Source organism: Anopheles funestus, chromosome 2RL (assembly GCF_943734845.2).
Source record: "Anopheles funestus chromosome 2RL, idAnoFuneDA-416_04, whole genome shotgun sequence".
Classification (NCBI taxonomy): Eukaryota; Metazoa; Arthropoda; class Insecta; order Diptera; family Culicidae; genus Anopheles; species Anopheles funestus.
This window is the reverse complement of record NC_064598.1, coordinates 56323147-56347593: the sequence shown is the minus strand read 5'-3', so window position 1 is coordinate 56347593 and position 24447 is coordinate 56323147. Positions and strand designations below refer to the sequence as shown.

At 38.8% G+C, this 24447-nt stretch overlaps 2 protein-coding genes across 2 annotated transcripts in view; one reads left to right on the top strand and one right to left on the bottom strand.

Moving 5' to 3' along the window:
* Positions 1–24447, top strand: part of LOC125762557 (homeotic protein Sex combs reduced) — a 62294-nt gene that overhangs the window by 9094 nt on the left and 28753 nt on the right. The gene's annotated exons all lie outside the window — the stretch shown is intronic.
* Positions 13090–17194, bottom strand: LOC125762565 (homeobox protein Hox-B5-like). The gene is made up of 2 exons (XM_049424778.1): positions 15567–17194; positions 13090–15499 (listed from the first exon to the last, which is right to left on the bottom strand). The coding sequence occupies exons 1-2, from the start codon at positions 16549–16551 to the stop codon at positions 14931–14933; spliced, it is 1554 nt and encodes a 517-aa protein (XP_049280735.1). The 5' UTR covers positions 16552–17194; the 3' UTR covers positions 13090–14930.

Here is a 24447-nt window from a genome sequence, read left to right as displayed (position 1 = left end):
TGATTACTATTTTCTCCTTCATTTTATTCTACTTATACTCATGAAACTGCTCGTATTTGTGTACAGATTGGAACAGATTTCCAAACAAAAATAACGATGAATTTGTTGTCCTTGTTAGTAATTGCTTTAGATATTGTTGGTGGATAGTGGAAATTGCTTGTTGCTTTAGGACAATTTTACAATGCATTATAAGCTGTAATACAAAAATTACTTCTCTAATGTGTAAGGTATAAAATGCAATACCCAAATGTCTGGCTGGCTCCCCCATGTAACTGATACAAAAAGAGATCGAGTCGAAATTCAATCTTCATCATTTCCTCTGCCCTAGAAGGTTTTCAAAATGTGTTACTCCTGCCGCTCAAAAACAACTGTGTTTCTTCGTCACCATCACAAAGCGTCTCCGAATTCCCTCATCTTCGGTGCCTCATGATCCGCTATGGCGGAGTTTCTCTTGATGTTGACGGATTGCTATCATTAATCTATGACGTGCACGATTTTCCTAGGGAAGCACGGCTAAGCCGTAGCTGGCCTGTCAGTCAACCCGCCAGCCAACCGTCATTCAGCATCCCGTTTTTGTGCTCAATTTGCAGGTCTCTTTCGCTCTGAGAAGCTTCATGGCTGTTTCTCTCTCTATCTCTCTTACTCTGTCTCTCTCTCTCTCCATAGCCTGCTCTCGTTTTGGTCGATGTGAATGTACAATTATTTTCTCTCAATCACTCGTCCTGTAGCCATTCTATTGATTCGTCCTTTTCACTGTTATCCTGATGTGCAATGCTCAACGGGGATTTAGTGTGAGGCGAATGGTTTTCTCTTGAGCTAGGTTCGCTTCCGCTTTCTGCACACAAAACAACATGGTGCACGAAAGGATGAGGTTGGGATGAGTTTTCTGCCCCATTGGATGTAAGAAGTGGGTGCGTTTGAAGGTGAAGCTATACACACCCTTCACAAGAACACGATTTCAAAACCCATCACTAGGGACCAAAATACACACACCATATCTATGCGTATCAAGTCACTTTGATGCGCGAAATGTGGTGACTGAGCAAATGAGAACACGATATAGAAGGAAAGACGCATTTCTCTTGAGACAACCGTTTTGAATTGATACATTTTTTCATCTATCCATTCGTTTCGTTTTTTTTTTTTGCTCTGCCCAACAGCCTATTTTTCACTGTTTTGTGTTCAGTGAGCAATTTTCAGTTTCTAGAAAGCTGTTGTGCTGCATTTTATTGCTAACAGATACTTCTTCACAATAATTTGCTTTGATTTTTCTCAATGACGTAGGGCTACCATATAAATTACGCAACATTCAGCTTTAAGGAACATACTATTTGACGAATTCCTTGTTGAAAATCGTGGTTATAGTGATCGTTAAAAAAAACAGGAGCGTTAGATTACGAGCGGAGAGCAAATATTTTCACTGAAATTGTAGCTTTGGTTTGCCTTCTCCAATAAAACGATTATGCGAAAGATTAAGCTTATACCGTGCACGGAACAGAGGTTACATTTTCAAGTCATTATCAATTAATGGCCCTCTCGGGAAGGGCAAGCATAGTGGTTTGATGAATTTGTTCCGCTACATTGCTTGTCAGCTTGGCATGCCAATGCAGTTTTCACAAGTAATGACCATGGCAATGAAATCATTAATAATTAGGAAATGTAAATGTATGGTACTTGCAAATGTTTTTTGGTCAGGTTATAAAATTCGCGTTTCATTCTATATGAAACAATAATAACTATTTTGTTACATTTTGTCCATAAAAAACGAAATCATGCTTAATATTGCAATTCAATGTTGCATCATGTGACGTCGAACCGACTAACTGGAGGACATCGCATTCATACATTACGTTACATTATAGGTTTACCAAGGGATATTAATTGTATTAGCAATGAGCTTGTGTGATTTCGTTTTCACTATACCAGGCGTGCAAACGTGCTTTCCTGATAGGAACATCAAGACAGCGTTATAAAATTAATTCTTTAAAGCAAAAAAAAACATATAACGATGTAATTATGAAGCCAAAACATACTTGGGCATATGCATGTCCAAAGTTAATTACACGCTCTCTCGCTATCGAATCGAATCCAGCAAAAGGTGTTGATTAGTTCGGCAATCAGGCGAAGAACCTATACCGCATACCCCCACCAATTTTCGATCGTTTATTACTACACGCTGATCCTTGATGTATCCTCACATGATGAACATGATTATAAAAGGTATGCACGCAAACGCTCACTTGCACAAAACGATGGTTAAAATGTTGGGTCTCTTTTTCTTTCTTCCCTTTTTGCGAAACCCATGAAAAAGTGGCACATCGTCCTATTATCGAGATCATCATAATGCTCTTGTTCTTTCCTGTTGATCTGTGTTTCTTGTTCAGTCGATTTTGATCTCTTACGATGTAATCTTTCCATTGCACTTTACTCGCTACTCAAATCCTTTTCTTATGTTCTCGTACGCCTGCTTGTTTTGATCACTCTATCAAGCTACATCACGATGAGCTAACGGTCATCATCATTAACATTATCATCACTCGCTTCATCTTAAGCAACACCACCACCATCATCATCATCATCATCATTATATTCATTATAATTGGTTCTTATCATGATAAAAACTGTGTTTTTTATTACGCTGGCTATTTTTGACTCGTCAAATGTGCACCACCACATCATACTGCTAAGCCAGGCAAATAATTTCACTTGAAGTTGAAACAAACACTGGGACTTACTAAACGCACATACAATTTTTCGTTCAGCATCCCGACGCGGTCTATGATTCTCAGTTCCGCCGTTTCACTGCACGAGGGTAATGTTTGGTTTCACCCTGAAAAACATAAAACAATTGGTACCTCTAGATGTACAACAAGATGGTGGCATTTTTTCAATGCAAAAGCATATATAAAACTACATTAGTCTAACAAATTCATCTTCATATGAACATAATTAAACAAAGCTACGACAATTGTGTTACTCTGCACTACTTGGTATGACCTATCACATGACCATATCTCCGAACGAAAGACAGGCAAGAAAGGTAAAGCAGAAACCGTCCATCGAGAAAACTGAAAACAGGAATGATTCAGATCGAACAGTATAAAGGAAGAGAAATAAAAAAGAGCCTCCATTACCGTGACAACTCTTTTAAAAGCATCGCGTCCCAAATGAAATCTCATCAATAAAGCACCAAAGAACTTTGAAGGGAATTTTCGAAACGACGATTCCCGTACTGGAAGGAACCCAAGCGAAAAATACAACCAGAAACGGTTTACAAAAGCGATAGTTAAATTTTTTTCAATGTATCGGTTACCAAGATATAAGTTCTTGTATGTTTAAACATTGGAAAACCGGTATTTTTATCTCAAAACTCGTATGCGGCATTTTGCTGTTCTATTGCCGTATAGTTGCCGTAAGTGTATTCAAATCAATACTTCGGACAATTTTAGTACAAAGTCTTGAGCATTGTAAAAGACCATGGATAGATAAAGATGGACACTGGCCGAGAAAAAGTCATGTGTAACTAACTAGTTCCAAAGCATCGAACAAAACAATCATACCACAATCGAGTAGCCCACGCGCATAGTAAACGTAAAGATTTTATTATTTTCTCTTTTGCACAAAATAAATGATCGTCATTAATTTTTATGAGGAGATAATTTATTTTGATATTATCATTGTGCTTAATCTTCGTACGTAGAGCCCTCGCATGTCTTTGCTATGTTGCGTTTCTGTTTTTTCCATGTTTTTTCCCCATTCTTTTGCTTAAACTTAGTTGGTGTTATATCGATGAATATTTGCTTCATGACTCTATTACCGTGTACCGGGTTGGACCCATGCAGTTACTGTGTTCCAAGGTTCCAGTTAATCGATTTTCATCCAAAACATCGATTATGCGATCTACATAAACTTTCACAAATTCGATGTAGATCGAATATATTTAAATCTAACAACCACATAACACTGGATGGTTACAACAGTATCCAAATACGGTTAAATCGGCTAAGGAATTCTACTACTGTTTGTCAACTATTTTGTAACATTACTACCGTTACTTTACATATATACCGTAAAAAGTACACCTATTCTTATTTCTAGACTATTCCCATGTAGCACAATCAAATCTAATAATGATTGGTGAATTACTGCATCTGCCAGTGCAAGTCTAAGTTTCTTTTGGCTCAAATCATGTAATGAAGGAGAATTCCCGAAACAAGCTGCCATTACTTCACCGTGTATCTAAATTCAAAGAAAAAAGGAGCCATAAGCATAACAGCGTTGAAAAAACAGGTAAGGAAGAGGTAGAGAAAAAAGAACAAACAAAAATAGTTACAGTCTAATGTATTCTGACATTGACGAATGAAAGACAATTTATCAATCTCCATTGTGTTTTTGCGCGTTTTAATTTGCTACGGAACGCAAACGGTACACCAACGGTGCACAACGCCTAGACGAGCGTCACGTTGATGATCTGTAGGGAGACTGCTGAGACCGAGAATCTCAATACTATACTATGTGCAAGGGATGCTGTGACGATTCATGACAGTGACGATTGTCACAATCGACTTCTGTCCAGAACGGCCGCAGATTTTGATTCCATAATGCCCAAAATGGCTGCACCTTTCGGAACGTCCCTTCATTCAACGAGTGTGTTGTGTGTGATTGAACCTTACGTTACTTGCACTTTAGTTCTCCTTTCCTGCATCAAAAAGATGTGTTCTTACGCAATTTTTGTTTTGTTTTTTTTTTTCATTCCTTTTCTATGTCAGCTGTATGTGTATTGTTTGATGTAGAATATGCTTACATATGTTGATATGATAACTCACACAGTAACAAAGTTTTTGAACACAAAATAAAAAATGTAACAATAATATTTGCCAAAACAATGTTAGACATACCAAACTTCAACCATTTTTTGACAGCTTCAATTTACGTACCGTTAACTACAATACCTGAAATGCCATTTGCTTGTAACAGTCAGACTGTCTACGAAATTTTGCCGGACTTGCTGGTAATATGATCGAACAAATGTTCACCGATCGATTCATTTATCATTTTCACATTAAGCAGAGAATCTACATCCGCAAGATGTAGTTGCGCTGCCCCGTACCGTGGCAAATGGGAAAGAGTGGATGCGCATTGGAATTCACATTTTATTAATTGAAAAATATAAAATTTTGACTCGCTGAGGTCACGTGCTCGTTGGTTCCTTCGTCTTACTTTATCGCGACTACGCCACGATCGTTCTGTACAGTACTTGGAGGTGTGACTGAAGCTGCTCAATATTACCGAGCAAGGGCGGTGAACCGACCTATGCTTATGTTTTCAGCTCTGTTTCTCTTTATCAACACTATTAAAACATCATCAATCAAACCAGGCTCACTTCACCACACCATCGAAGAGTTGTGCTTTTGCTTTTTCAATAAGTACGGTTACATTGATAATTTATTGCTCTCGAACAAAATTCTTCACACTTCAATCGCTTTGATGAGGTTATCGGAGCTCTTGTTAACCTTATGTCACATGTGAAAACTATGAAGAACGACGCAAATGTTGTTTGGTATAACAAAGCTGGCCACCTCGAGCATTCATAAAGAGCGTAAGTTCCTTTTTTTAAACCCTTGCCGTGCACGAAATACTTTAATGATTTTTTTTTCTTTTATGGGCTTGGAATTGCCATATCTTGCGAAAAAGTTCCAAATTTGTACTGACACAAATGTTATAAACTAATAATAACTTAATAATAATCATTTACTTTTGACCACATCTTTTGGTCATATTTCAACCAATTCGTAAGAAATCCCACACCTATAAAGCCTTGTCACCAACGAAAATCAATCGTCATATGTAAGGTAAGGTGATTATACACGTTTTCTGTTCCTCTCACTTCTTACGGCTTTGCATGACTGTCTGCTTTGACTGATCACATTTCATACGATTCGTATGGAAAATTTTTAATATAAAAGCATTCAAAAACTAGTCACATGGTTTGGCGCACCTTTTTTAACGAATAAATAGTTTCTAGGCACGTAAGCCGCTGCTTGAAAAATGATTGACTCTGATAAGTCGATTCCAATAAAAGGAATACTAAAATGAAATGAAATTAAACAAAACATAGAAAACGCGCAACATTCAGAGGATGATATCACAACCCATTCGAACGTTACCTATTTCAAGGAGTCATACAATTCAGACAGGCTTTGTGTGATCGCCTCGAATCCGGGGAACGACACTAGTGGAGGAATTTTTGGAAGGCAGATCTTAACATCTAATCATTTATAATTAATGATCAATTTTCTATCCGAACATATATTCCTCCACAGTGCGATCGTTCCAACTAGGATCAGTGTGTTGGAATATGCGATGACTCGGGATCGATCCATCTTTTCTCGCTGAGTCAAATTGAATGTATTTGAATACGAAGATATGAAATAATAATAATCTCTCCAACTATTTACGCATTTCCAACACAAAACCCCATGTATGCTAGAGCGAGCAAGAGCCGCAACATATTCCTCCACAATACGGCAGCGGGGTATTCGTCCGGATAAGGAAATACCTTACCATCGAAACGAAAACCAAAGCGTTGTCCTCGACTGGTGTCGTGTCGATCGTCCGCTCGACATAATTAATGAGGAGCTGCGTATCTTTCGCTGTAGTCCTACCTTAAGCAATGGTTCAACGATCGTTGAAGCTCAAGAATTCTATTCTATTCCTTTTTTATGGCGATCGCTTTATTAAGTAAGTTGTAGTGTTATTTTTCTCCTGCCGCTTAGTGCGGTTTCCGAAGCTCCTCCAGTCGTTCCAGCAAGGCGATTGGTAGATCGAGCCAACCCGAGACCATCGCTATAGTAATGAATTAAGACATCGTTTTTATTCGTCCAATCCCTACACACTCACACGCCCACAGCGTCGTTTCGCCTTGACAGGATGGAAGTAAAACATTATAACTAACTTATTAAATTTAAAGATCATTAAGAAAATTTATCATTGTATTTAAGATCATCAATTACGGAATTGTTACGTGCCCGGTTTCCGATTGCAGACGACACATCGGAAAGATTCCTTTAGACAGTTTGTTTTGTTTGATTTTTAGTTTCGTGTTTTCTCGATCTTGCAGTTGAAAAATGGACATAGATTGTCAAGCCATACTGCCAATCGAAGGCTGCGATAGGGACGCACGATCGAAGATTTTGTCACAAAATTGTAAGCTGCGGAAAGCTATATACGTACAACGCCGCAGCTACACACCGGGAACCATAGTGCAGACACTGTAACTTAACCTGGGCATTCCCGTAACGTAGGCCATATTGGGAATTCATTGGTGGTTCCATTTCGTTTCGTTTTTAAAATTTTATCTTACGATAGACCATAGGTAAAAAAAAAGAAAAGATCTAATGCATTCGGTTGTTGAGCTTATTTTGTGTAAGGAAATACGTCTGGAGAACGAAAAGCCTTCATTAGGAATAGCAAACAAGGGAAATAATTGAATTAATTTTTTTCCCCCTTGCGATATGCACATCGCCGTTTCACATCAAACGATAAATGTTTCTTTTTTTGGTAGCCTTTCGTCGTACATTTCCCATTCCATAGCTCTTGCCTTAAAATGGAATTCATGATTTAATTACTTCGACCCCCGGTATACAAGAGTTCGTTTGCCAACCGCAAGATCGTTTAATAGTTATACTTTTGGTAGCACCTGTTACAGAATCGTGAGTTTACTGCAACAAACTTTAGTTATCATGTTTTATAGAGAAAAGTCAAAGAATTAAATTAGAGGAACTGGGTAGTGTATTGACAGAATTTCTTTTTTGTTGAGGTTTCAAAGTGCTTTTAAATACGGCTAGATCTCTGTTTACTCAATTTTTCACATGCGATGCTAACTTAATTTAAGTAGCCGCTTGCCACTGAATCGTTGATTAGCAGAATATATTTTCTTAAATTAAATCACTAATGAGTAGCTCGTTTCTTTCAATGACATGTCATTAATTTTTTCTACCAGGGGTTTTTGTAAAAACCTCAACAACCACTGATGATGTTTCAGCCAATTCAATGCATATAGATCTTAAAGTTTCGTGAGTTTCGAAACGATTGATCAAGACATTTCTAAACAGCATAATTGCACTTTCAAATGTCAATTGCTCAAGTACTCGAATATGTACAGTTGAAGAAAAGGCTCAGTGACTCAGTGGATCTCGATTGATTAAAGTTACTTACTAGGCACAGGGATTAATAAAATAATTGTACCGTAGGATTGTACCGCGGTATTAAATAATGCAGTGATTTAATTTGTCAGTATAGTGCGTACAATACCGGGGGATGATGAGTGCGATTTCTTCCCTAAAATGGCCCTTGTCTTCAAAATAGGATTGGCTGGAATCTCGTCACTGGAGTTAAAGGATTGTGATTGTTTCCGACAGGGATTAATTACCACTCATAAATAATATTTCAAAACGCATGAAATGGGCCCTGAATACAGGTTTGCCAAATCGAGTCCCAGTAAAAGGTAGGACTCCCTACACATTCGTTCGTTTGGTAGAGCTTATTTGTCAGCAACGGTACAAGCGATTTGATGTGTCTGTGATGGGAAATTAAGAAATAGTCTTTTAGCTCAGAAAATACGCCTGGTGCCTTGTTATTCGCATGCGTTTGCAAAGACTGGCTCATTATGCATAGTGCGTGATTGGATTGGAACGCGACAAGATGGGATATTTATTGTTATGCACGGCCTTCACAGAGATGGTTTTCTGTTTTCAATTCTCCTACCTTTTCATAATGACTTGGTGACAATTGCTCAAGTACCTTAAAGAATTATTATCGAACGCATCGTCAAGCCCGAGACAAAGGTCCATAACAACGTTTCTAACAAAAGGTACACAACACTTTCACTTAGTTCCAGGATCAAGATTGGCCGTCAAGACTTTTTAACAAGTTTGTATCTATGTTACAATCAAGCGACGGAGTTTCCCTGGCAACAACGTGACTTCCGGCTGTAATTAATAACATTCTCCTGATTGTGATTTCACGATCCAGATGCTCGCGATGTGAAAACGAGGATGTTTTGGTTTGCAAACAATCAGAAGTACACGAGAGGAGCTTGATGAATGCTATTAAAATACCCCCCCAAAGTAACACCACCAAAGTTAATACTTTAGGAAGAGAAACATCTTTCAACTACGATCAACTTTTACCAAACACCATTCCAAAATTGATAACAAACTAGAATGATCCTTAGCAGCCTTTTGAACGAGAACAGAAGTACTGTGAAAAAGCCGTCTCATTTTTTACGCTCGTTCCCAAAGACCGACTGTTGAGAAAACAATTATACAATACGGACAACTGGCGATGTAATTTTGCACCATTTCGCCGAAACCAACCACCACTCCTACCACCATATCATGAACAAAGCTGCAGGAATTATATCTTTTAATGCTACTGTTGGTCGAGAAACGGAAGAACAAAACAGTTCCATAATTATGATAATTATTACCTCTCATCAACAACAGCCGCAAACGGTTTGTTTGTGTTTTCAAGTATTTATTGGTTAAGTGACATACATTTTTAAGGTTTTCTAGTACAAAATGGTCGAACAGAACGATGTTTGAGTTCTATGATTTCAAATTCAGAGTTGTGGTTTTCAAGAATACTTTGAAATAGAACTTTAGTAATGAAAAAGAAATAATTTTTAAAACACTCTTTGGTGTTGGTAATGATGGACTGTTGGTAATATTATAGTCATAAATTTAGGCATACGAAGGGATTTTAAACAGCGAACAAGTTCTTTCTAATATTATTTTCATTTGTTTGCAATGAAAATTCTTCTCTTTACCAGGAAGAAATTCCGTGAGTACGGTTTTCCTACTGTACGGATTCTAAGGTTCCATACACCTGATATGTCCTGGAAGGATATTCCATTCCAATGCAGAATGAAATCCTTACATCACAACTTTCGTGAGAATGAATTCAAAGCACAAACGAATTTCCATGACGAAAAAACTCACCATCGTGAGAAAACTGCTCGAACCAGACAAACGCTAGATGGCTCTGGAGAAAAAGGAAATGACATTCACATCAGGTTCTGCATACGACCGCAAGATGGCACTTCTAACAACACAAACATGGTTCTAAACATGGGAGCGTCGGACGGATAGACACGGACAATATTTTACGTTGAAGGGCATGTGGTATGGGGTATGTTTCGATGGGTGTCAATTTGCAAAAACTACGTTTTTTGTCTTCTTTTGCCATAGTTCAGTAACTTGCATGACGATATGGGATGGGATTACAGCCCTGTACCCCTAGCTAAATAGTTAGAAATAATAGTTATGTGCTAAAGAGTATTTTATTTCAGACTTTCTTTACCTTTAACTCACCTCTGTCCAGATTTTCTGTACTATGTACGGGAAGAGTTGATAACGGTCCATTGGCGTTAAAGACTGACACGGCTACTACTACAGCAAACGCTCCAGACATCTGAGAGCCACTATCAGTATATTAAAAAATATATATAAAAAAATTATACAAACACTACATATTCACTATAGAAAACTATAAAAGAGATAACGTGCGTATGTGAAATCCTTTTTTGTGTGTTAATCTCTTATCCTGAACTGAAAGTCACGATGTACTCATGCCTATTTGCTTAAGTTATATTGTGTTAAAAAGGCTTTATAATGAGCAGTCTACAACCTGTTGAGTTCTTGACTAAACGTTCATCAAAGTACCAATATCATCTTTATCGCTTCTTTTTTGTAATCAATAAGCTTCTTTAATAACTTGTTGTTGAAAATGTTTTGTTTTATGTTTTTGTTACCACTGTATATAATCGTATGGCTGGTTACATTAATATGCCATTCATGAAAATAGTATTGAAATTTTCTTATAAATCATTGCCCAAAAATTCAGTATATGCAGCATGAGAAAAATCTGGTTTGACCGTCGTATAAAGTTATCCAGCTTTCAGTATTTATTTACTTTACGACAGCAGAGCTGACAAGACACACTTCAACTATCGCTTCTCTAATTCAAGGCCTTTTGGAAGAAGCTGCCATTCGTGTGGCAGCAATTAGTTACGATCATAGTCACTCGGTTCAAGGAAAAAATCATTAACATTATTATCCTTCCGAGGACGTGCACGGTTGTTGTACGTCATCGCCCACTACTGTTAAATTAGACATCGATGAAAGATAGGAAAGGTGAAATATCCTGCTGTTGCCATTTCGATGGCTACATTTCAATTTTTGGACTGATGCCTGCTCTGGTGAAGCATTTCGATCCGTAGCAGCAAGGACACAGTAATAAAATCGTCGTGCGAGGGAAACGGTTTCGATAGTTCAGTAACCTTGAGCGATCCTGGTTCCGTCTCGTGGCTCGCCCATCGTTGGATACATTAAAGCAGGCAAGATATCGGTCGTGTGACCATCATTTCGGCAGAACTTTCGGCAGAGGCATATACATAGGAGTCGTGTGCATATTCATACTCACATTTCTGTGATTTTTGAGAAGCGATCCCACCTAGCAGGACGTCCGGGCGGACGTATGTGGGTATTTCGGAAATGTTTGCTTTGCTTTGTGGCGTATAATTTGTTTTGAACAAACTAATAAACAAATAAAGCATCACACACTGAGCGCGCGTAGAGCCTAACGACATGTTTTCTAGAAGACCTAAGCCTGCACCACGGAAACTTGTAGCGTTTCCACTACTGACCATCGTCTCTTTACAAATATCACTACTGATGCACTGAAAATCACGCTGATTAGCAATGTTGAACGAATAAACACAACAAACGTGCGATCAAAGTGTGAAGCTGTGATACACCATCCGAAACGGAATCTGAATCCACAGGCGTTAATTACCTTACCCAACCACTGCCGATCGTCGATTAAAATGAAGTTGCTGGTGGCCTTATGTACTGCAAATTCAACGATGCAAGTTTCTTTACTAAGAATCTGTTTTTCCTTTTTCGTATCGAACGTAAATTTCCCTAAAAAAGTATTATAAAACCATACAACTATAACGAAGGTTCTCGTTTTTGCCTTAGGTAGTTAGGTGCACGGTACGTTTTAAGAACATCCTTAGCTAACCACGGTCTTACGCTTGCTTTTCCGAGTCTTTTAGTTTCGAAGCAAACCCCTTAGAATGAAGGAAATTTCAAATTCAAACAACAATTTTGGTTGACGGATTATTTTATCACTTTATTAGGCATGTTTTATTAGGAACGGTTTGTTATGGCCTCCAATATCTTCGGGACGATCCGGGTTCTTTCGGTAAATTTGACTCATGGCAAAAGTTTTGCCACTTCGCATTGTACACCGTGCCATACGAACTGAAACATACCTAACATTTCTTGCAGTGTTTATTTTCAAATATTTTAATTTTTATTATTAGAGAGCCATTATAAAATGGGCTTGCTCCGTTCGAATGCCGTACCGTTGCCGAAAGCAACATATAAGGCAGTGCACGTTCTACCTATCCCAATAAGTGCTACAACTTTGCTCAAAGAACTCCGGGGAACCGGCCAACGTCTTCCCGATACAACAAAGCCCAAGGATCTAGCATCAGGGATGAGCGGATTTTATTGGTATCATTACGAGTGTAAACTAATAAAAATATCACCAACGGAACGGCCAGCTCGGCTGTACAAGAAGTTCCATGCTCGTGTGCCTGTATAAAACTGTGAATGTTGAAAAAAGAAGAATTCATATCGGGAAATAGATTCTTTCGTATTTCAAATACAAATACATAGGTAAAGCAACAAAAATTTACATTCACAACAGTTATAGCAGCTTTCCACCCAATTGTTCCTCCTAAAATCTTTCCTTTCACAAATCTTTACCGATTGTAAGGAATATTTTCTGCTCACAGGCGTTGTGAATAGAAAGCTGTCATAAGAAGTACCTTTAGAAATACTGAAAATGCATATTGCAAGAGATATCAACCATTATGAATTCTGTTTTCTTCGTAATGCAATTTTTGTTTGAAAAATAGTCTTTGAATTATTTGCTCCCTATTTTACAATGATATGGACAACGTACCTGTGTGTGAACAAGTATCTATTAACAACACTGTTGACAGTTCCGATTAACGGCCAGATCGTACTGCGTTCATTGCTATACTTATATTTCAAAAAAATTCAATCGTAAGCTGTTCTAATTCGTAGAAAAGGCAGTGTTAAATGGCATTGAAATTGTATTGAAGGCTTCTGTTTTCAAGCAGTTTTCTAAATAGTAGCAATGGGATATTTCTGGATTTATGTCAGTAAAGTGAAATACATTTTACTAAAAATTAGTTCTCCCTATAATTGTTTCAGTCATCTCCGTTATCGCCCATACTCGCCCATACTTAACGCTCTTACTGCTGATATGTCGTAAATGAGGTTCAGCATCAACGTGAAGATAAAGGGAAAGAAAAATCAAGAATGCTTCGCGAATCTGTCTCGAACCGGCTAATAAATTAACCCACGGCACACATGAATGCCACCAGCGAGGTTGACGTTTGCATATGGTGGCCACAGTCAACTACTCTCAAAAGCAAACCTCGATCTGAAACAACTTCGCGATGCTACCGGCCGACCGGCCAGATCAAGACGAATGTAAGGCAACATTCATTGCCAGAAACAAAGGTTTACAAAACAAAACTAAAAAGGAAAGCGTTCAAAAAGAAAACCTGCAGCACAGATCGGTTTGCCTGCAGCCGAGATCAGTGAAGATTAAAAATTGTTTCGTGATTAAAATTATGTGGCGACAGTTCCGGAACATTAACTTTTTATGGACCGAACAAAATACATATTCGTCTTTAGCGGAACTACAATTTAATTATTTTATCCACCAACCACTGCCACCAATTCTCAGAAAACGTCCAACATGATAAGAGCATCCCGAAAGCATAGTTCCACCAATGTAAGAAACATCCCAATTCAGCTTAACAATCGTACTCAGTTTCATGTGTATCCATCGAAATTGGAATAAATAAGAAAAACACCCACTAGAAGCATAACATTTCACGGCCGCAGTGTCTGTTCAAAGCCATTGTAATTACCAAACATTAAAATCATTGATTTCAAGCGCTACTGCTGAGCACTTAGCTCAGATCAGATTAACGCCTAAATCTGTACGTCAACCAATCATGACATCTTACCACACTACTTCACCTTCCGAAACGCCCTTGCTGTGCTAACTGTGAGGCGATTATCTCGTCCTAAGCTGTCACCGTGGCAGATTTTACTCGCCTACCGTCATGTGTTCGATACGTACGCCTTCGGCAGCACACTGCTCCGTAAAGAAACGCCACCCCTGCCGATGGTCGAAACTGCGTGAGGCTTTTCTTTCTGCTCGTTTTTCGTGGGATGCACTTTCAACCGCCGCTGAGGGATATGATTGTCCCCTCGTCACATGCTTTGCCTGCTTTTCCGGCCGAGGGATGCAATGTGAAAGCAAACATCCCGAAAACCCATATGTTTAGCATTCCGCTTCACACGCTGATTCTGGTGTTTTCGAAAAGCCATACACATTCACACACTTCCCTCATATTCTGCCGGTACCGATGGTTTTCATTTCCTTACTTTGGTTTACGTGTGGAAATGAACAAAACTGCACTTTACCACAAATGCTAAAGCTTCACCCCAGGACAGCTGCCTCATGCAATCAAACCTAGCGGGGTCGATTACACAACTATTCCGAATAAATGGCGTTTCTCCGCGTCCGAAATCAGAATGTGACCGAGTTCTATTCTTTTCCTATCTGTAATTTATTTTATAATTTCATTTGAACCTTCAATCTCCGCTGGGATATCATATCAAGCTAAATATCACATATCGAAGCGCTAGTGTGTTTAATACAATATAATTACTTCTTTACAAAAGTTTACTGGCAAGGCATCACATGATCGCTGGGAAACTTAGATGATACAACTAAGATGGGCTGTTACTGTTTCATACAAAACTCGAAGCAATGTAACTCGCAGTCGATTGATACGATCGATGATTGTACGATGCTCCGCCGGAAGTGGTATTTAGGTTCTGAAAACCGTTTGGCGAGTGATCCGATAACTGGTGCGAGTAGTAGTAATGATTCTGCGGGTGGTGCGGATGATGATATGGCCACTGGCCAACTACATGCTGATCAGCGTGAAGACCTCCTAACTGATGAATAGAGCCAGTAGCAGAAGGTGGGGTAATTAACGACATCGAGCGCGATTCAGTACCGATCGGAAGTTGCGATTGTGCTAACACGGCCGATTCTACGACCGATGGCTGCGATAAGTCACCATCCAATGCTAGATCCGGTGTTTTGGTCGATGACGAATGATCCTTCTTTGCTTTCATACGTCGATTCTGGAACCATATCTTAATTTGTCTTTCGGTGAGCTTGAGCGTGTTCGCAATTTCAATACGACGTCTTCGATTCAAATACCGATTGAAATGAAACTCCTTTTCCAATTCAAGCGTTTGATGACGGGAGTATGATTGCCTAGTTCGTTTCGAAGCTTCCTTAGGATTATCTGTAATGGGTGTAAATGAAATAGTATAAGTAAAATGCCAGTCACATCTTTTTGAATACAAACATACCTTCAGAATCTCCATTTTGGTTCCAGGACTGGCCGGTTAGCCCTTGGGATGAGATCGCACTTTCCATATCCTTTGGTGAAAGAGGCGGAGTGCTAACGCCATCATAGTTCGGCGTGCTCGGTTGTCCCAGATTGTGCAGCGTATAGTTTGCGCCTTGCGCCATATCAACACCGTGCTTTGAGGTGTTGTCCAACAAACTGTCAATACTATCATCTGTTTTGTTCGGCGATAAAGGCACAATATCAGGGACGATACGATCGCTAGCAGCAGGGGAAAGAATGCCATTACTGCAACCCATCGTTGCTCCTGCTCGATGCACGGTGTTCTTCTTCGCGCCGTTAGCGTAATGAGGATTGTACTTCAGCTTTTTAGCCGGATTAGTAAGCAGTGCTCGAAGCGCGGGAGAGTCCGTTGTGTCATTGCCTTTTCCAGCGGACACTTTCTCCGCTAGTTTATCAACGTCCTCAGAATACTTTCTTTTCAACGCTGGTTCCTTGACGACTTCCCCAATCTTGTTGCCACTCGGTATTCCAACATTAAAGCACTCGGGTTCATTTGCTCTAAACCAGTATTCGCCTGCGTAGTCTTGTGCGCCATACGAATTATGATGCGCAAGAGGCTGATATGGGTAGCCAAAATAGCTATCAAACTGATTGCCACACTGATCTACTTGCTGATTATGTTTCCCGTTGTACTGAGTTGAGCTAAATTGTCCATCAGGATAATATGGCCCCGTGCTTGGATATCCACTCGCCGAAGAAGATGCTGCTGAAGGAATATGATTTGCCTGCTGTTGCTGGGATGTGTACTGTGGAGTTTGTAGTTGCTGTATCTGCGGCACACTCGATTCATTATTCGCATACTGCATAGACGTTTGATAATGATTTGCTATGAACTGCTCTTGCCCAAGCGGCGAATAGTTGTAACAAGAGTTGTAGTAGCTGCTGGCTTGGTACTCATTGTACAGCGGATGTGTTGCTGCCATGCTGCCTGAATGTATTCTCACTCGCGTATAAAACGTACTTTTGTGTTGTCAGAACTGTTGTCACTTTACCCAACCGATCGATCTTATCACGCACAATATTCAGAACCGAATGAATGCTGTATCGACCAAGCTGCCGATTTTTGTCATCGAATTCTTTACCTTTACGTTGTGCCCGGGTTTTCGCATCTATGGCAATAACTTTCGGTGGCACACGACCAAACCCAGCATACAGCAGGCGGAAAAATAAATACAATAAAACTTTTCTGCATCCTTTGCACTCCCGTGCACATTGCAGGGTAGACCCTCGAATAGAGGGATAAACGTAGAGAAGCAAAGGTACGACAAGAGGGCGAAGTAGTTTTCCCCTCCGTGCAGGCTAACGGCAATGATTACCCTAATCCTAATACGCATGGAACACACACACACACATGTACAAACCTAGGTTCAAAAGTACATAACAAGCATCAGTATGCATTGCAAATACATGCTATTTTGTACACTTCTATTTACACCTACGAATATCCAAACAGGGCATACAAAATATTGTAGTACCTAGGCAATGTAGCCATGCTCCCATGGTTGCATTATCTGTCAAGGAGAGTATGAAATGTTTTGTATTGATAAATTTCACTCCGTCTCTTTAACATCAAGGCTGAAGAAATATTGTAATTCATCAACAGCAATCCTCCGTAATTGCTTCAACCCGTAGGTGGTGTGAAGGCCGGCAATAGTTCATGCCAGCTTCCGAATTTCCAGCGAACGACGCGTGGGATACCATATTAAACTTAATGAGTTGTTATTTGCCCAATGTAAATTGGTATACTTATCCTAGTATTCGTCTGTTTCAGCCAAATCGTCTTAATTCATGTCTAATATATTTTAACTTAACCGACTGTACATTTGTGCATGTTTCCACACGTGTGATGTACAACAAAAACCGGGGTAACATTTTTCACCAGCACAAACCAAACTTGGGACCTCTTGACACCCCTTGCTATAACTTGCACGGTGTATCACCACCGTTATGGAACCTACTGCAAACGGTTTATACGGCGAACAGAAGCGCTAAATTTTTCATGTGGTATAAATTGAATTGTAACTCATCGGTACACCAAATCACAGGCAGGAAGGTTAAGCAAAAAAAAAATAAAAATACACCCAAAAGAGAAACGAAACATACCGTTTGTATTGGCTTATTGCACCATCCTTTCAAAGCTACCACCCCCTAGCAAAAGGAAGCAATCACCAATGTTCCAACTTCCCAGCTTTCCTCCGATTGATTGTTCAGTAGGTATTGACGTTGATTCAGATTTTTGACTCCCTTCTGAATCCCCTAGTTCAACTATTTGATGTTCGATACGGCATAGCGCCTCACAAGTGAAAGCGAAACATCACCCGCCCCGGGGAAAAGAATCGGACAGAATTTTCGCAAAAATTTCCTGTGGAAAAGTGCAGGCAATGAACTAAATAAATAGTCATAAATTAAAATAGTGTGACAGAAAGTTGGAACAATTGTTCCCGAATTTGGGACGAATCGTCTACCGTGGTAGCGATCGTGCCCGGGAAGGTATCAACGAGAGGTACACGAAAAGCACGCGAGTAACGGTTACAACACATCATTTATCTCTCCGATATCTGCTCAGATACGTATTGAATGGTTCAGTTTTGCACATAGAGAACGACAGATGTAATGCAAAGTCCAAGTTCACTGGCTTTAGTTCTGGTGTGCATCAGCACTGCAGTGGGTTGCAGTGTCCAGTACCGTCATCAATAAGTTACCTCTACAATGATGCCGGGTTTGGAGAATTAAGCCCCACGGGTTTCAACCTTTTTACATTAAGACCCTCCAAAAATTCCATTCATTAATCATGTACGCCACACTATGCGCTGGCATGCAACAGGCGCCGGCAGATTGCATCCTATTTGTTCATTCGCATCTCTCCGGACGACCAGGGCAAAGCATTTTAAATCCAATGATGATTTCATAACCTTGTCCATGGAACACTAGCCAGTGCTTCACCATGTTTTCTAATGGATTTCCATTCACGGGACACGATTACACCGACAGGTAATCATCAATTATCAGTAATAAATGATACCGGCTTCGTCACCAAGGCTAAGACAGTGCACAAGAGCGTTGCTGTCGCTATCGCTCAAGAACACCTTTCAAAGGATTATAAACAATACGTTTGCAAGCTCTCATCTCGCAGTTGATTCAAAAATCTTTACTCATCATTTCTTGTTTTGGTAGCCTTACTCTTTTCAGGGACAGATTTCTCGTATTTTGACGCCTGTGCTTTTTTACCTATTTCAAGTATGAACGCCCAATGCACGTATTTTACACCTGTACTTCCAGGCATAAGTTTGGCATATTAATCCATAGCTAAAAAAGCCTGTATAATGGATAGTGATTTTCAACCAACTAAGGTAAGCTGATGCCTTTTAGTCTGGTAAAAAGGTAGTTTTGTTTGTTTGTACCTCTTACATGTGTTTCTGGGCGGGCAGGCATGATTGTTTGGAGATACACTGGATTTGTTATTTCTGGGTACAAGACAGCTACAAAGTAACGACAACACGAAATTTCAGTTTACCTCTTTCTTAGCGACATCGTACGGTTAAGGTTTGACCGTTAAGTTTAGATGTCTATTGGGTTTATTGTTTATCGTTATAAACAATCATACTTTATAGCTTTTTACATGTACTTATTTGTTATCAATTGATAGTATGCTATTTTTCATCAATTTGTTGCTTGAAAAATACTGGGAATTGTTGCGGTATTCCGCAATAATGCTACGTTTTGCGGTGCGGTTACACTTTTTCCGCGATTAAATAAAGTTAGGCAAAACATTGTTAAAACTTTTTTAAAATTCGTTACTGCTGTTTAAGTGCTGAATAAAATTGAATTGGAATACTTCAAGTAATCGGAGAAATGCCAGGCCGTTCTAACTGAATAAAAAAAAGTAATCGGAGAAACGTGAAAAGGTGCAAGAAATCTCATGAATACGATCGAGAATAGTTCCTAAATCAACCGATCTAGGTAAATTCCACTCATCATCATCCACTATATCAGAAATTATTGGTAAATAATATCAATGCGTTTGATGGTATTGTTTTTGCAGCATTTATATCATCTAAGCAAGCTTCAATATTTTTACAGCCTATCATTAAAATTGATTGAAAATAGTCATTAGTTTATAAAAATTTGTAATCAGATTTTATAAACTTAATTTTTGAAAATGTTTTTTTTCACATTTATAAGTGCTGTCAAATATTAAAATATAGCTTTTAGAAAATGATTTTAGATTACCGTAAGGTTCATGGGATGGCCGTTGATAGAAAATTATGGGATTTAACTAGTTAATTTTTTTTTTTTTGAATGTGTTGGTTTAGCCAAAACCAATTACTTCTAACTGGACTGTACTTTGCTGGACTGGACTTTGCTGTAACTGTCCGTGTAAGTTAAGCTGTAACTGTCGATGTATGTCATACTTAAAGATGTTCATTGTTTTGTAACGAACAGTTCTTCCCATCTTTAAAATCAACCAAATCCTTTCGCGGGCCGGATTGATTGCTGACGCGGGCCGCCCTTGGCCCGCGGACATGCCTTGCTAATCACTGCTTTAAATTTTATAATCAAATTACAACCACTTTATAAACTATATTGCAAGAGTTATCTGTACAGCGTATGTACAAACATCGCAATATTAACATCTGTTATAAATATCTTAGTAACTTGAAAAACGAAAAATAATTTTGATTAAGACTGTTAATTAATAAGATACAGTCTAATACAACAATCTTTATTTGAATCATAAGTTCACTTCATAAGAAAAATATTATTTAAAAATATTTGTGTTTATTATTTTATACAACTCTCTAAAATTAGAAACGGAAGAGAACAGTGATTTAAATTTGATTAATTTTTAGAAAATCAATAACGATTTTTAAAAACAATTTCTAACATCATTTTATTAATTATTCGTTTAATACAGAATCGTTTATGATCAAAAGCGATAAATGTCGTCCATACCTGATTGTTGGGCACTTTTCACTACACATGACCAGACCGAAAGACGTTACATCGGCTAGGATAATAAAGATAATGTGATCAACACACAAGTCTATTTAACTGTTGTAGGTTAAATAATGGTTATAATGAAACCAGTGTTGCTGTGGTATAGCAAATAAACAAAAATAGCCTTTCGTACACGGAAATATATCTTCCCTATGTACAAACCTACTATCGAATGTAACCTGCAGATAAAATGAGCAAATGATCCCTTCGTACGCTTTGTGTCGAACGTTCTATGAGCTTAATTGAAACCGAGCAGATTCGCTACTAAGAGAAAATTTTATTATATTTACAACAAACAATATCGCAGGTAAGTAATTGTTTCATCCTACCGGTGTTGCGTGCGACTTGTTCTTTGGTTTATCAGTATTAATGGTGTTGAAAGACGAACCAAAACAAACCCATAAACTACTCGTTATCCATCACCTAGCGATCATTCAAGCAATGGTTGAGAAGAAAGGGGACCAGAACGCACATATCAGATCCAAAAGGTTGTGAATTGCCGTGCTCCTACTACCGTGCATTACAAGTTTGGTGTGCCGGTTTTGGAATCACTGAACCATAAAGAACCCAAAACATACCTCTCCATTGCATCGTTTCCGTCCGCATCGTACGCCTCTTTTATAGAGCTGCTGCGAATGACTGAGTGAGGACAACCTGCGCTCTAATAAATTACAATAATTTGTTGAAATTTATAATTTATTTCTTCATTTTCGATTCGTGATCGAGCTGAGCTGATTCTGATAGACGATTCGCCTATAGTTACTAGTTCCTGGTGTTTGATGATTCTGAAGGGGTTGGCTTTTTCGTTGCTTTTTTTTTGTTTTGTTTTATGTGGGGGACTAGCCTTCAAGTAGCACAAAACTTTAAGCTATTCATGTGGTATCTAATCGTACTCACCCATTTGCCATTGCCACAAATGTTAGGTTGTGTTTTGCTTCGTGCACCATATCTTACACAAAGCGCCGCTAAAACTATGCACACGCTTAGTTTATAAAAGGACGTCCGCAGTGGAAATATTCTACCATAAAGCCACGTTGTGCGGTTTTGGACGTTGAAATAATATAGAAAAGAGCAGTTTACGCCCCACGCTCTTCTCTGCATAATTTATTAGGTTAAAAATTAGTTAATATTTAATTTATAGCGTTCCAAGCATTTCCTTTCTGCTACATGGGAAAGAGGAACACACATATACGGTGTCTCAAACCTCTAGCGGTAGAGAGAAACGTGAAAAACAAAACCCCACATAAACCAAACCAGTGTCAACGAAACGATCCGAAGACAACGGGCATCCTGAGTAACAACTCAAACTCAAATTTATATGAGAACTTTCGGCGTCGACTTTACCGTGCCCGCTGGAGACGTTAAACGACGCTTTTAGAAGCTAGAGTGGTGTGGCTCGATCGTGTCGACTCAGTCAGTATTTGGTGTCAAACGGAAAGAAAATTTATGACCTTTTAAGCTATGCTTTGACGTTTTGGGGCTGATTTTACCTCGCCTGTTTTATTTATGATAAAAATTAAAGCTTTATCTGCTTACTGTTTCCTTCCCGTGACTTGATCTCATTTTCGTTAGCAAATGTTCGTATGTACGATTGCCGACTCGGTATAGAAAAAAAAAACTTCGTTCCGGTGTAGACGAAACATGCGCCCGTTGATTTTGCTGCAGCTTCTCAAGATGCCCAAGCTCGAATGAATGCAGAATATACAGATTGAAGACTTGTTTCAAAAGCTATCGCATGTTTATCATGGTGGACTGTGAAGCCTGATCTGCACCGGGTCAGTTATCGTTCACCCTCCAGAAGCGTAATATAATCTTCTTGATTTGAAAACAAAGACCGGAGGATGAAACAGAAACAACCGGGAAAAAATACGAGGCTACTTCAAGCAATATAAATGCTACACCAAGGATAAAATTAATTAGATTTTTTCGTGTGTTGTTTTAACGTTGGCGAATCGTGCGTCGCGTTTTATTTGACCGACGCGCCGCCGCTATCTGTTTCTGTTTGATAGTGTATGCAAGGGAAGATCGGGGCGGTTTTGGTGGATCATAACACTGTTTCAGAAGCTTTGATATAAATTTAAAAAGCGATGATTAACAAAAAATAAAAAGCATGAGCTGATTTTTTGCTACACTGTAATCTTATTCGCTGACACGTTTCGCGTTCCTTATGATGTTATGCAGAGTAAGCAAAGGCGAGGGTTTGCATACGGCTGATCTTCACATTCTGACGAAAATGAATACGACCAGATAAGAATCGCATTTAGTTTTAAGTTCACGGTCATTAAAATTTTTCAATTTTTAACCACTGGTGTTGAGTATTGCGATCCTTTTGAAGTGACGACATGGGTAAAGGATGGTCTTCCCGCTTCTCAATCCATTTGTTAAAATGGCGTGTTTTCGGTTGCATCGTTAAAAGAAACACAATACTCATCTAGCTCGTTGAGTTTCATTTTTGGTGTGCTCATTTTAGATATGTATCCACATACATACCCCATTTCGATTTACTGTGCGTGGTTTTTGATACTTATCCTTATCGACTAGGCTTCTAAATGATTCGAATTACATTGTGATATTATTCTGTTTTTATGAACGTTCAAAGCAACGTTATAACAGCCCCGAGAATACGCAACTTTAGAGGGTAATGGGAAAATGCGTGTGAAAATGGTGCTATTTCAAAAGAGATAGAACGATTAGTGAAATAACGTCTTAATTATATGATAAATAATAAAATAATATCTGAACTTTGAAGGGAATTTCTAGATGCAGGATAAAACTTATAAAACAATAGTTTTTTTTACATATTGATCGATTTGTACATCAATTATACGCTTCTAGATTATTCTTTTTTTATATAAATTGATAAAAAACTATCATGGTTACGAACCTTTTCCATTCCTGTAAGGCAAGAGCTTAAAGTTTGTTTCCATTTTTGTATTTGATAAATAAAACACCATTACAACGATCAAAAATGTCTTCATGCATACAAACGCCTTTACTTTGTGGAAATCCTCAAACGATTCTTCCGAATCAATCATAAAGATTTTTCCGATTCTTTCAAAGAGCGCTCCATGCAAAAACAACATCCTCCAAGAACTGGCAGCTTTGACACAAATAAACAAACCGGTACCATGTTGCATCAACTCGAAGCCGTTTGTTTTTAGAGAAGGTTGATTAATGAATTTTCACCGTAGGTCTAGGAAACTTCTTCTTTGCCCACCAATGTTCTTGCATACTTTTTTCCCAGCCCTTGTTACTCGTGGCCGACAGACAACACGAATTCATTCAACTGAAAGCATACATCTGTGCAGCCGAAACGCCCGTATGTTCACGGAAGGTTTGTTGTTTAAGAATGCTCACAGCTTCTAACGTAAACGAAATACGTGAGCATTGGAAATGGTAACAAGTGAAGGAAAACTTCTCGCGTGAAACTGAAATGTGTCTAGTTCGAAGCGGTATTTGATAGTGAAAAACAATCAGTCTTGATGGAAACATGACATCTAACAACATTTATTGACTTTCCATGCACCCTGGTTATGGAATTTCTGCTTTCAACCATGCTTTCCGTCCTTTTCTGTTCTCAAATTCACATGTCAAGAAAATTTCATTCAGAAACTGTTTGTTCTCTTGCGTGGCGCATCTGCAGTCTATGCGTACAATCATTCGGTGGGTTTCGCACTCGGGTAAAAGCATGTTATTCCTTTGTATCAACGGGAATCGCGAATGATAAATGAACAAATGAAAGCGAAATTCGTGTGTTCAAATTTGCCGCTTCTCGATTCACCCTTCAGCAAACACTTGTGCGCGAAAAACATAAGCCAAAC

Excerpts from the sequence above, each read along its gene's own strand:
- LOC125762565 (XM_049424778.1), bottom strand. The coding sequence starts at position 16,551 with ATGGCAGCAACACATCCGCTGTACAATGAGTACCAAGCCAGCAGCTAC. Across the intron at positions 15,500-15,566 it reads CCAAAATGGAGATTCTGAAG|ATAATCCTAAGGAAGCTTCG; the intron begins GTATGTTTGTAT and ends CACCCATTACAG.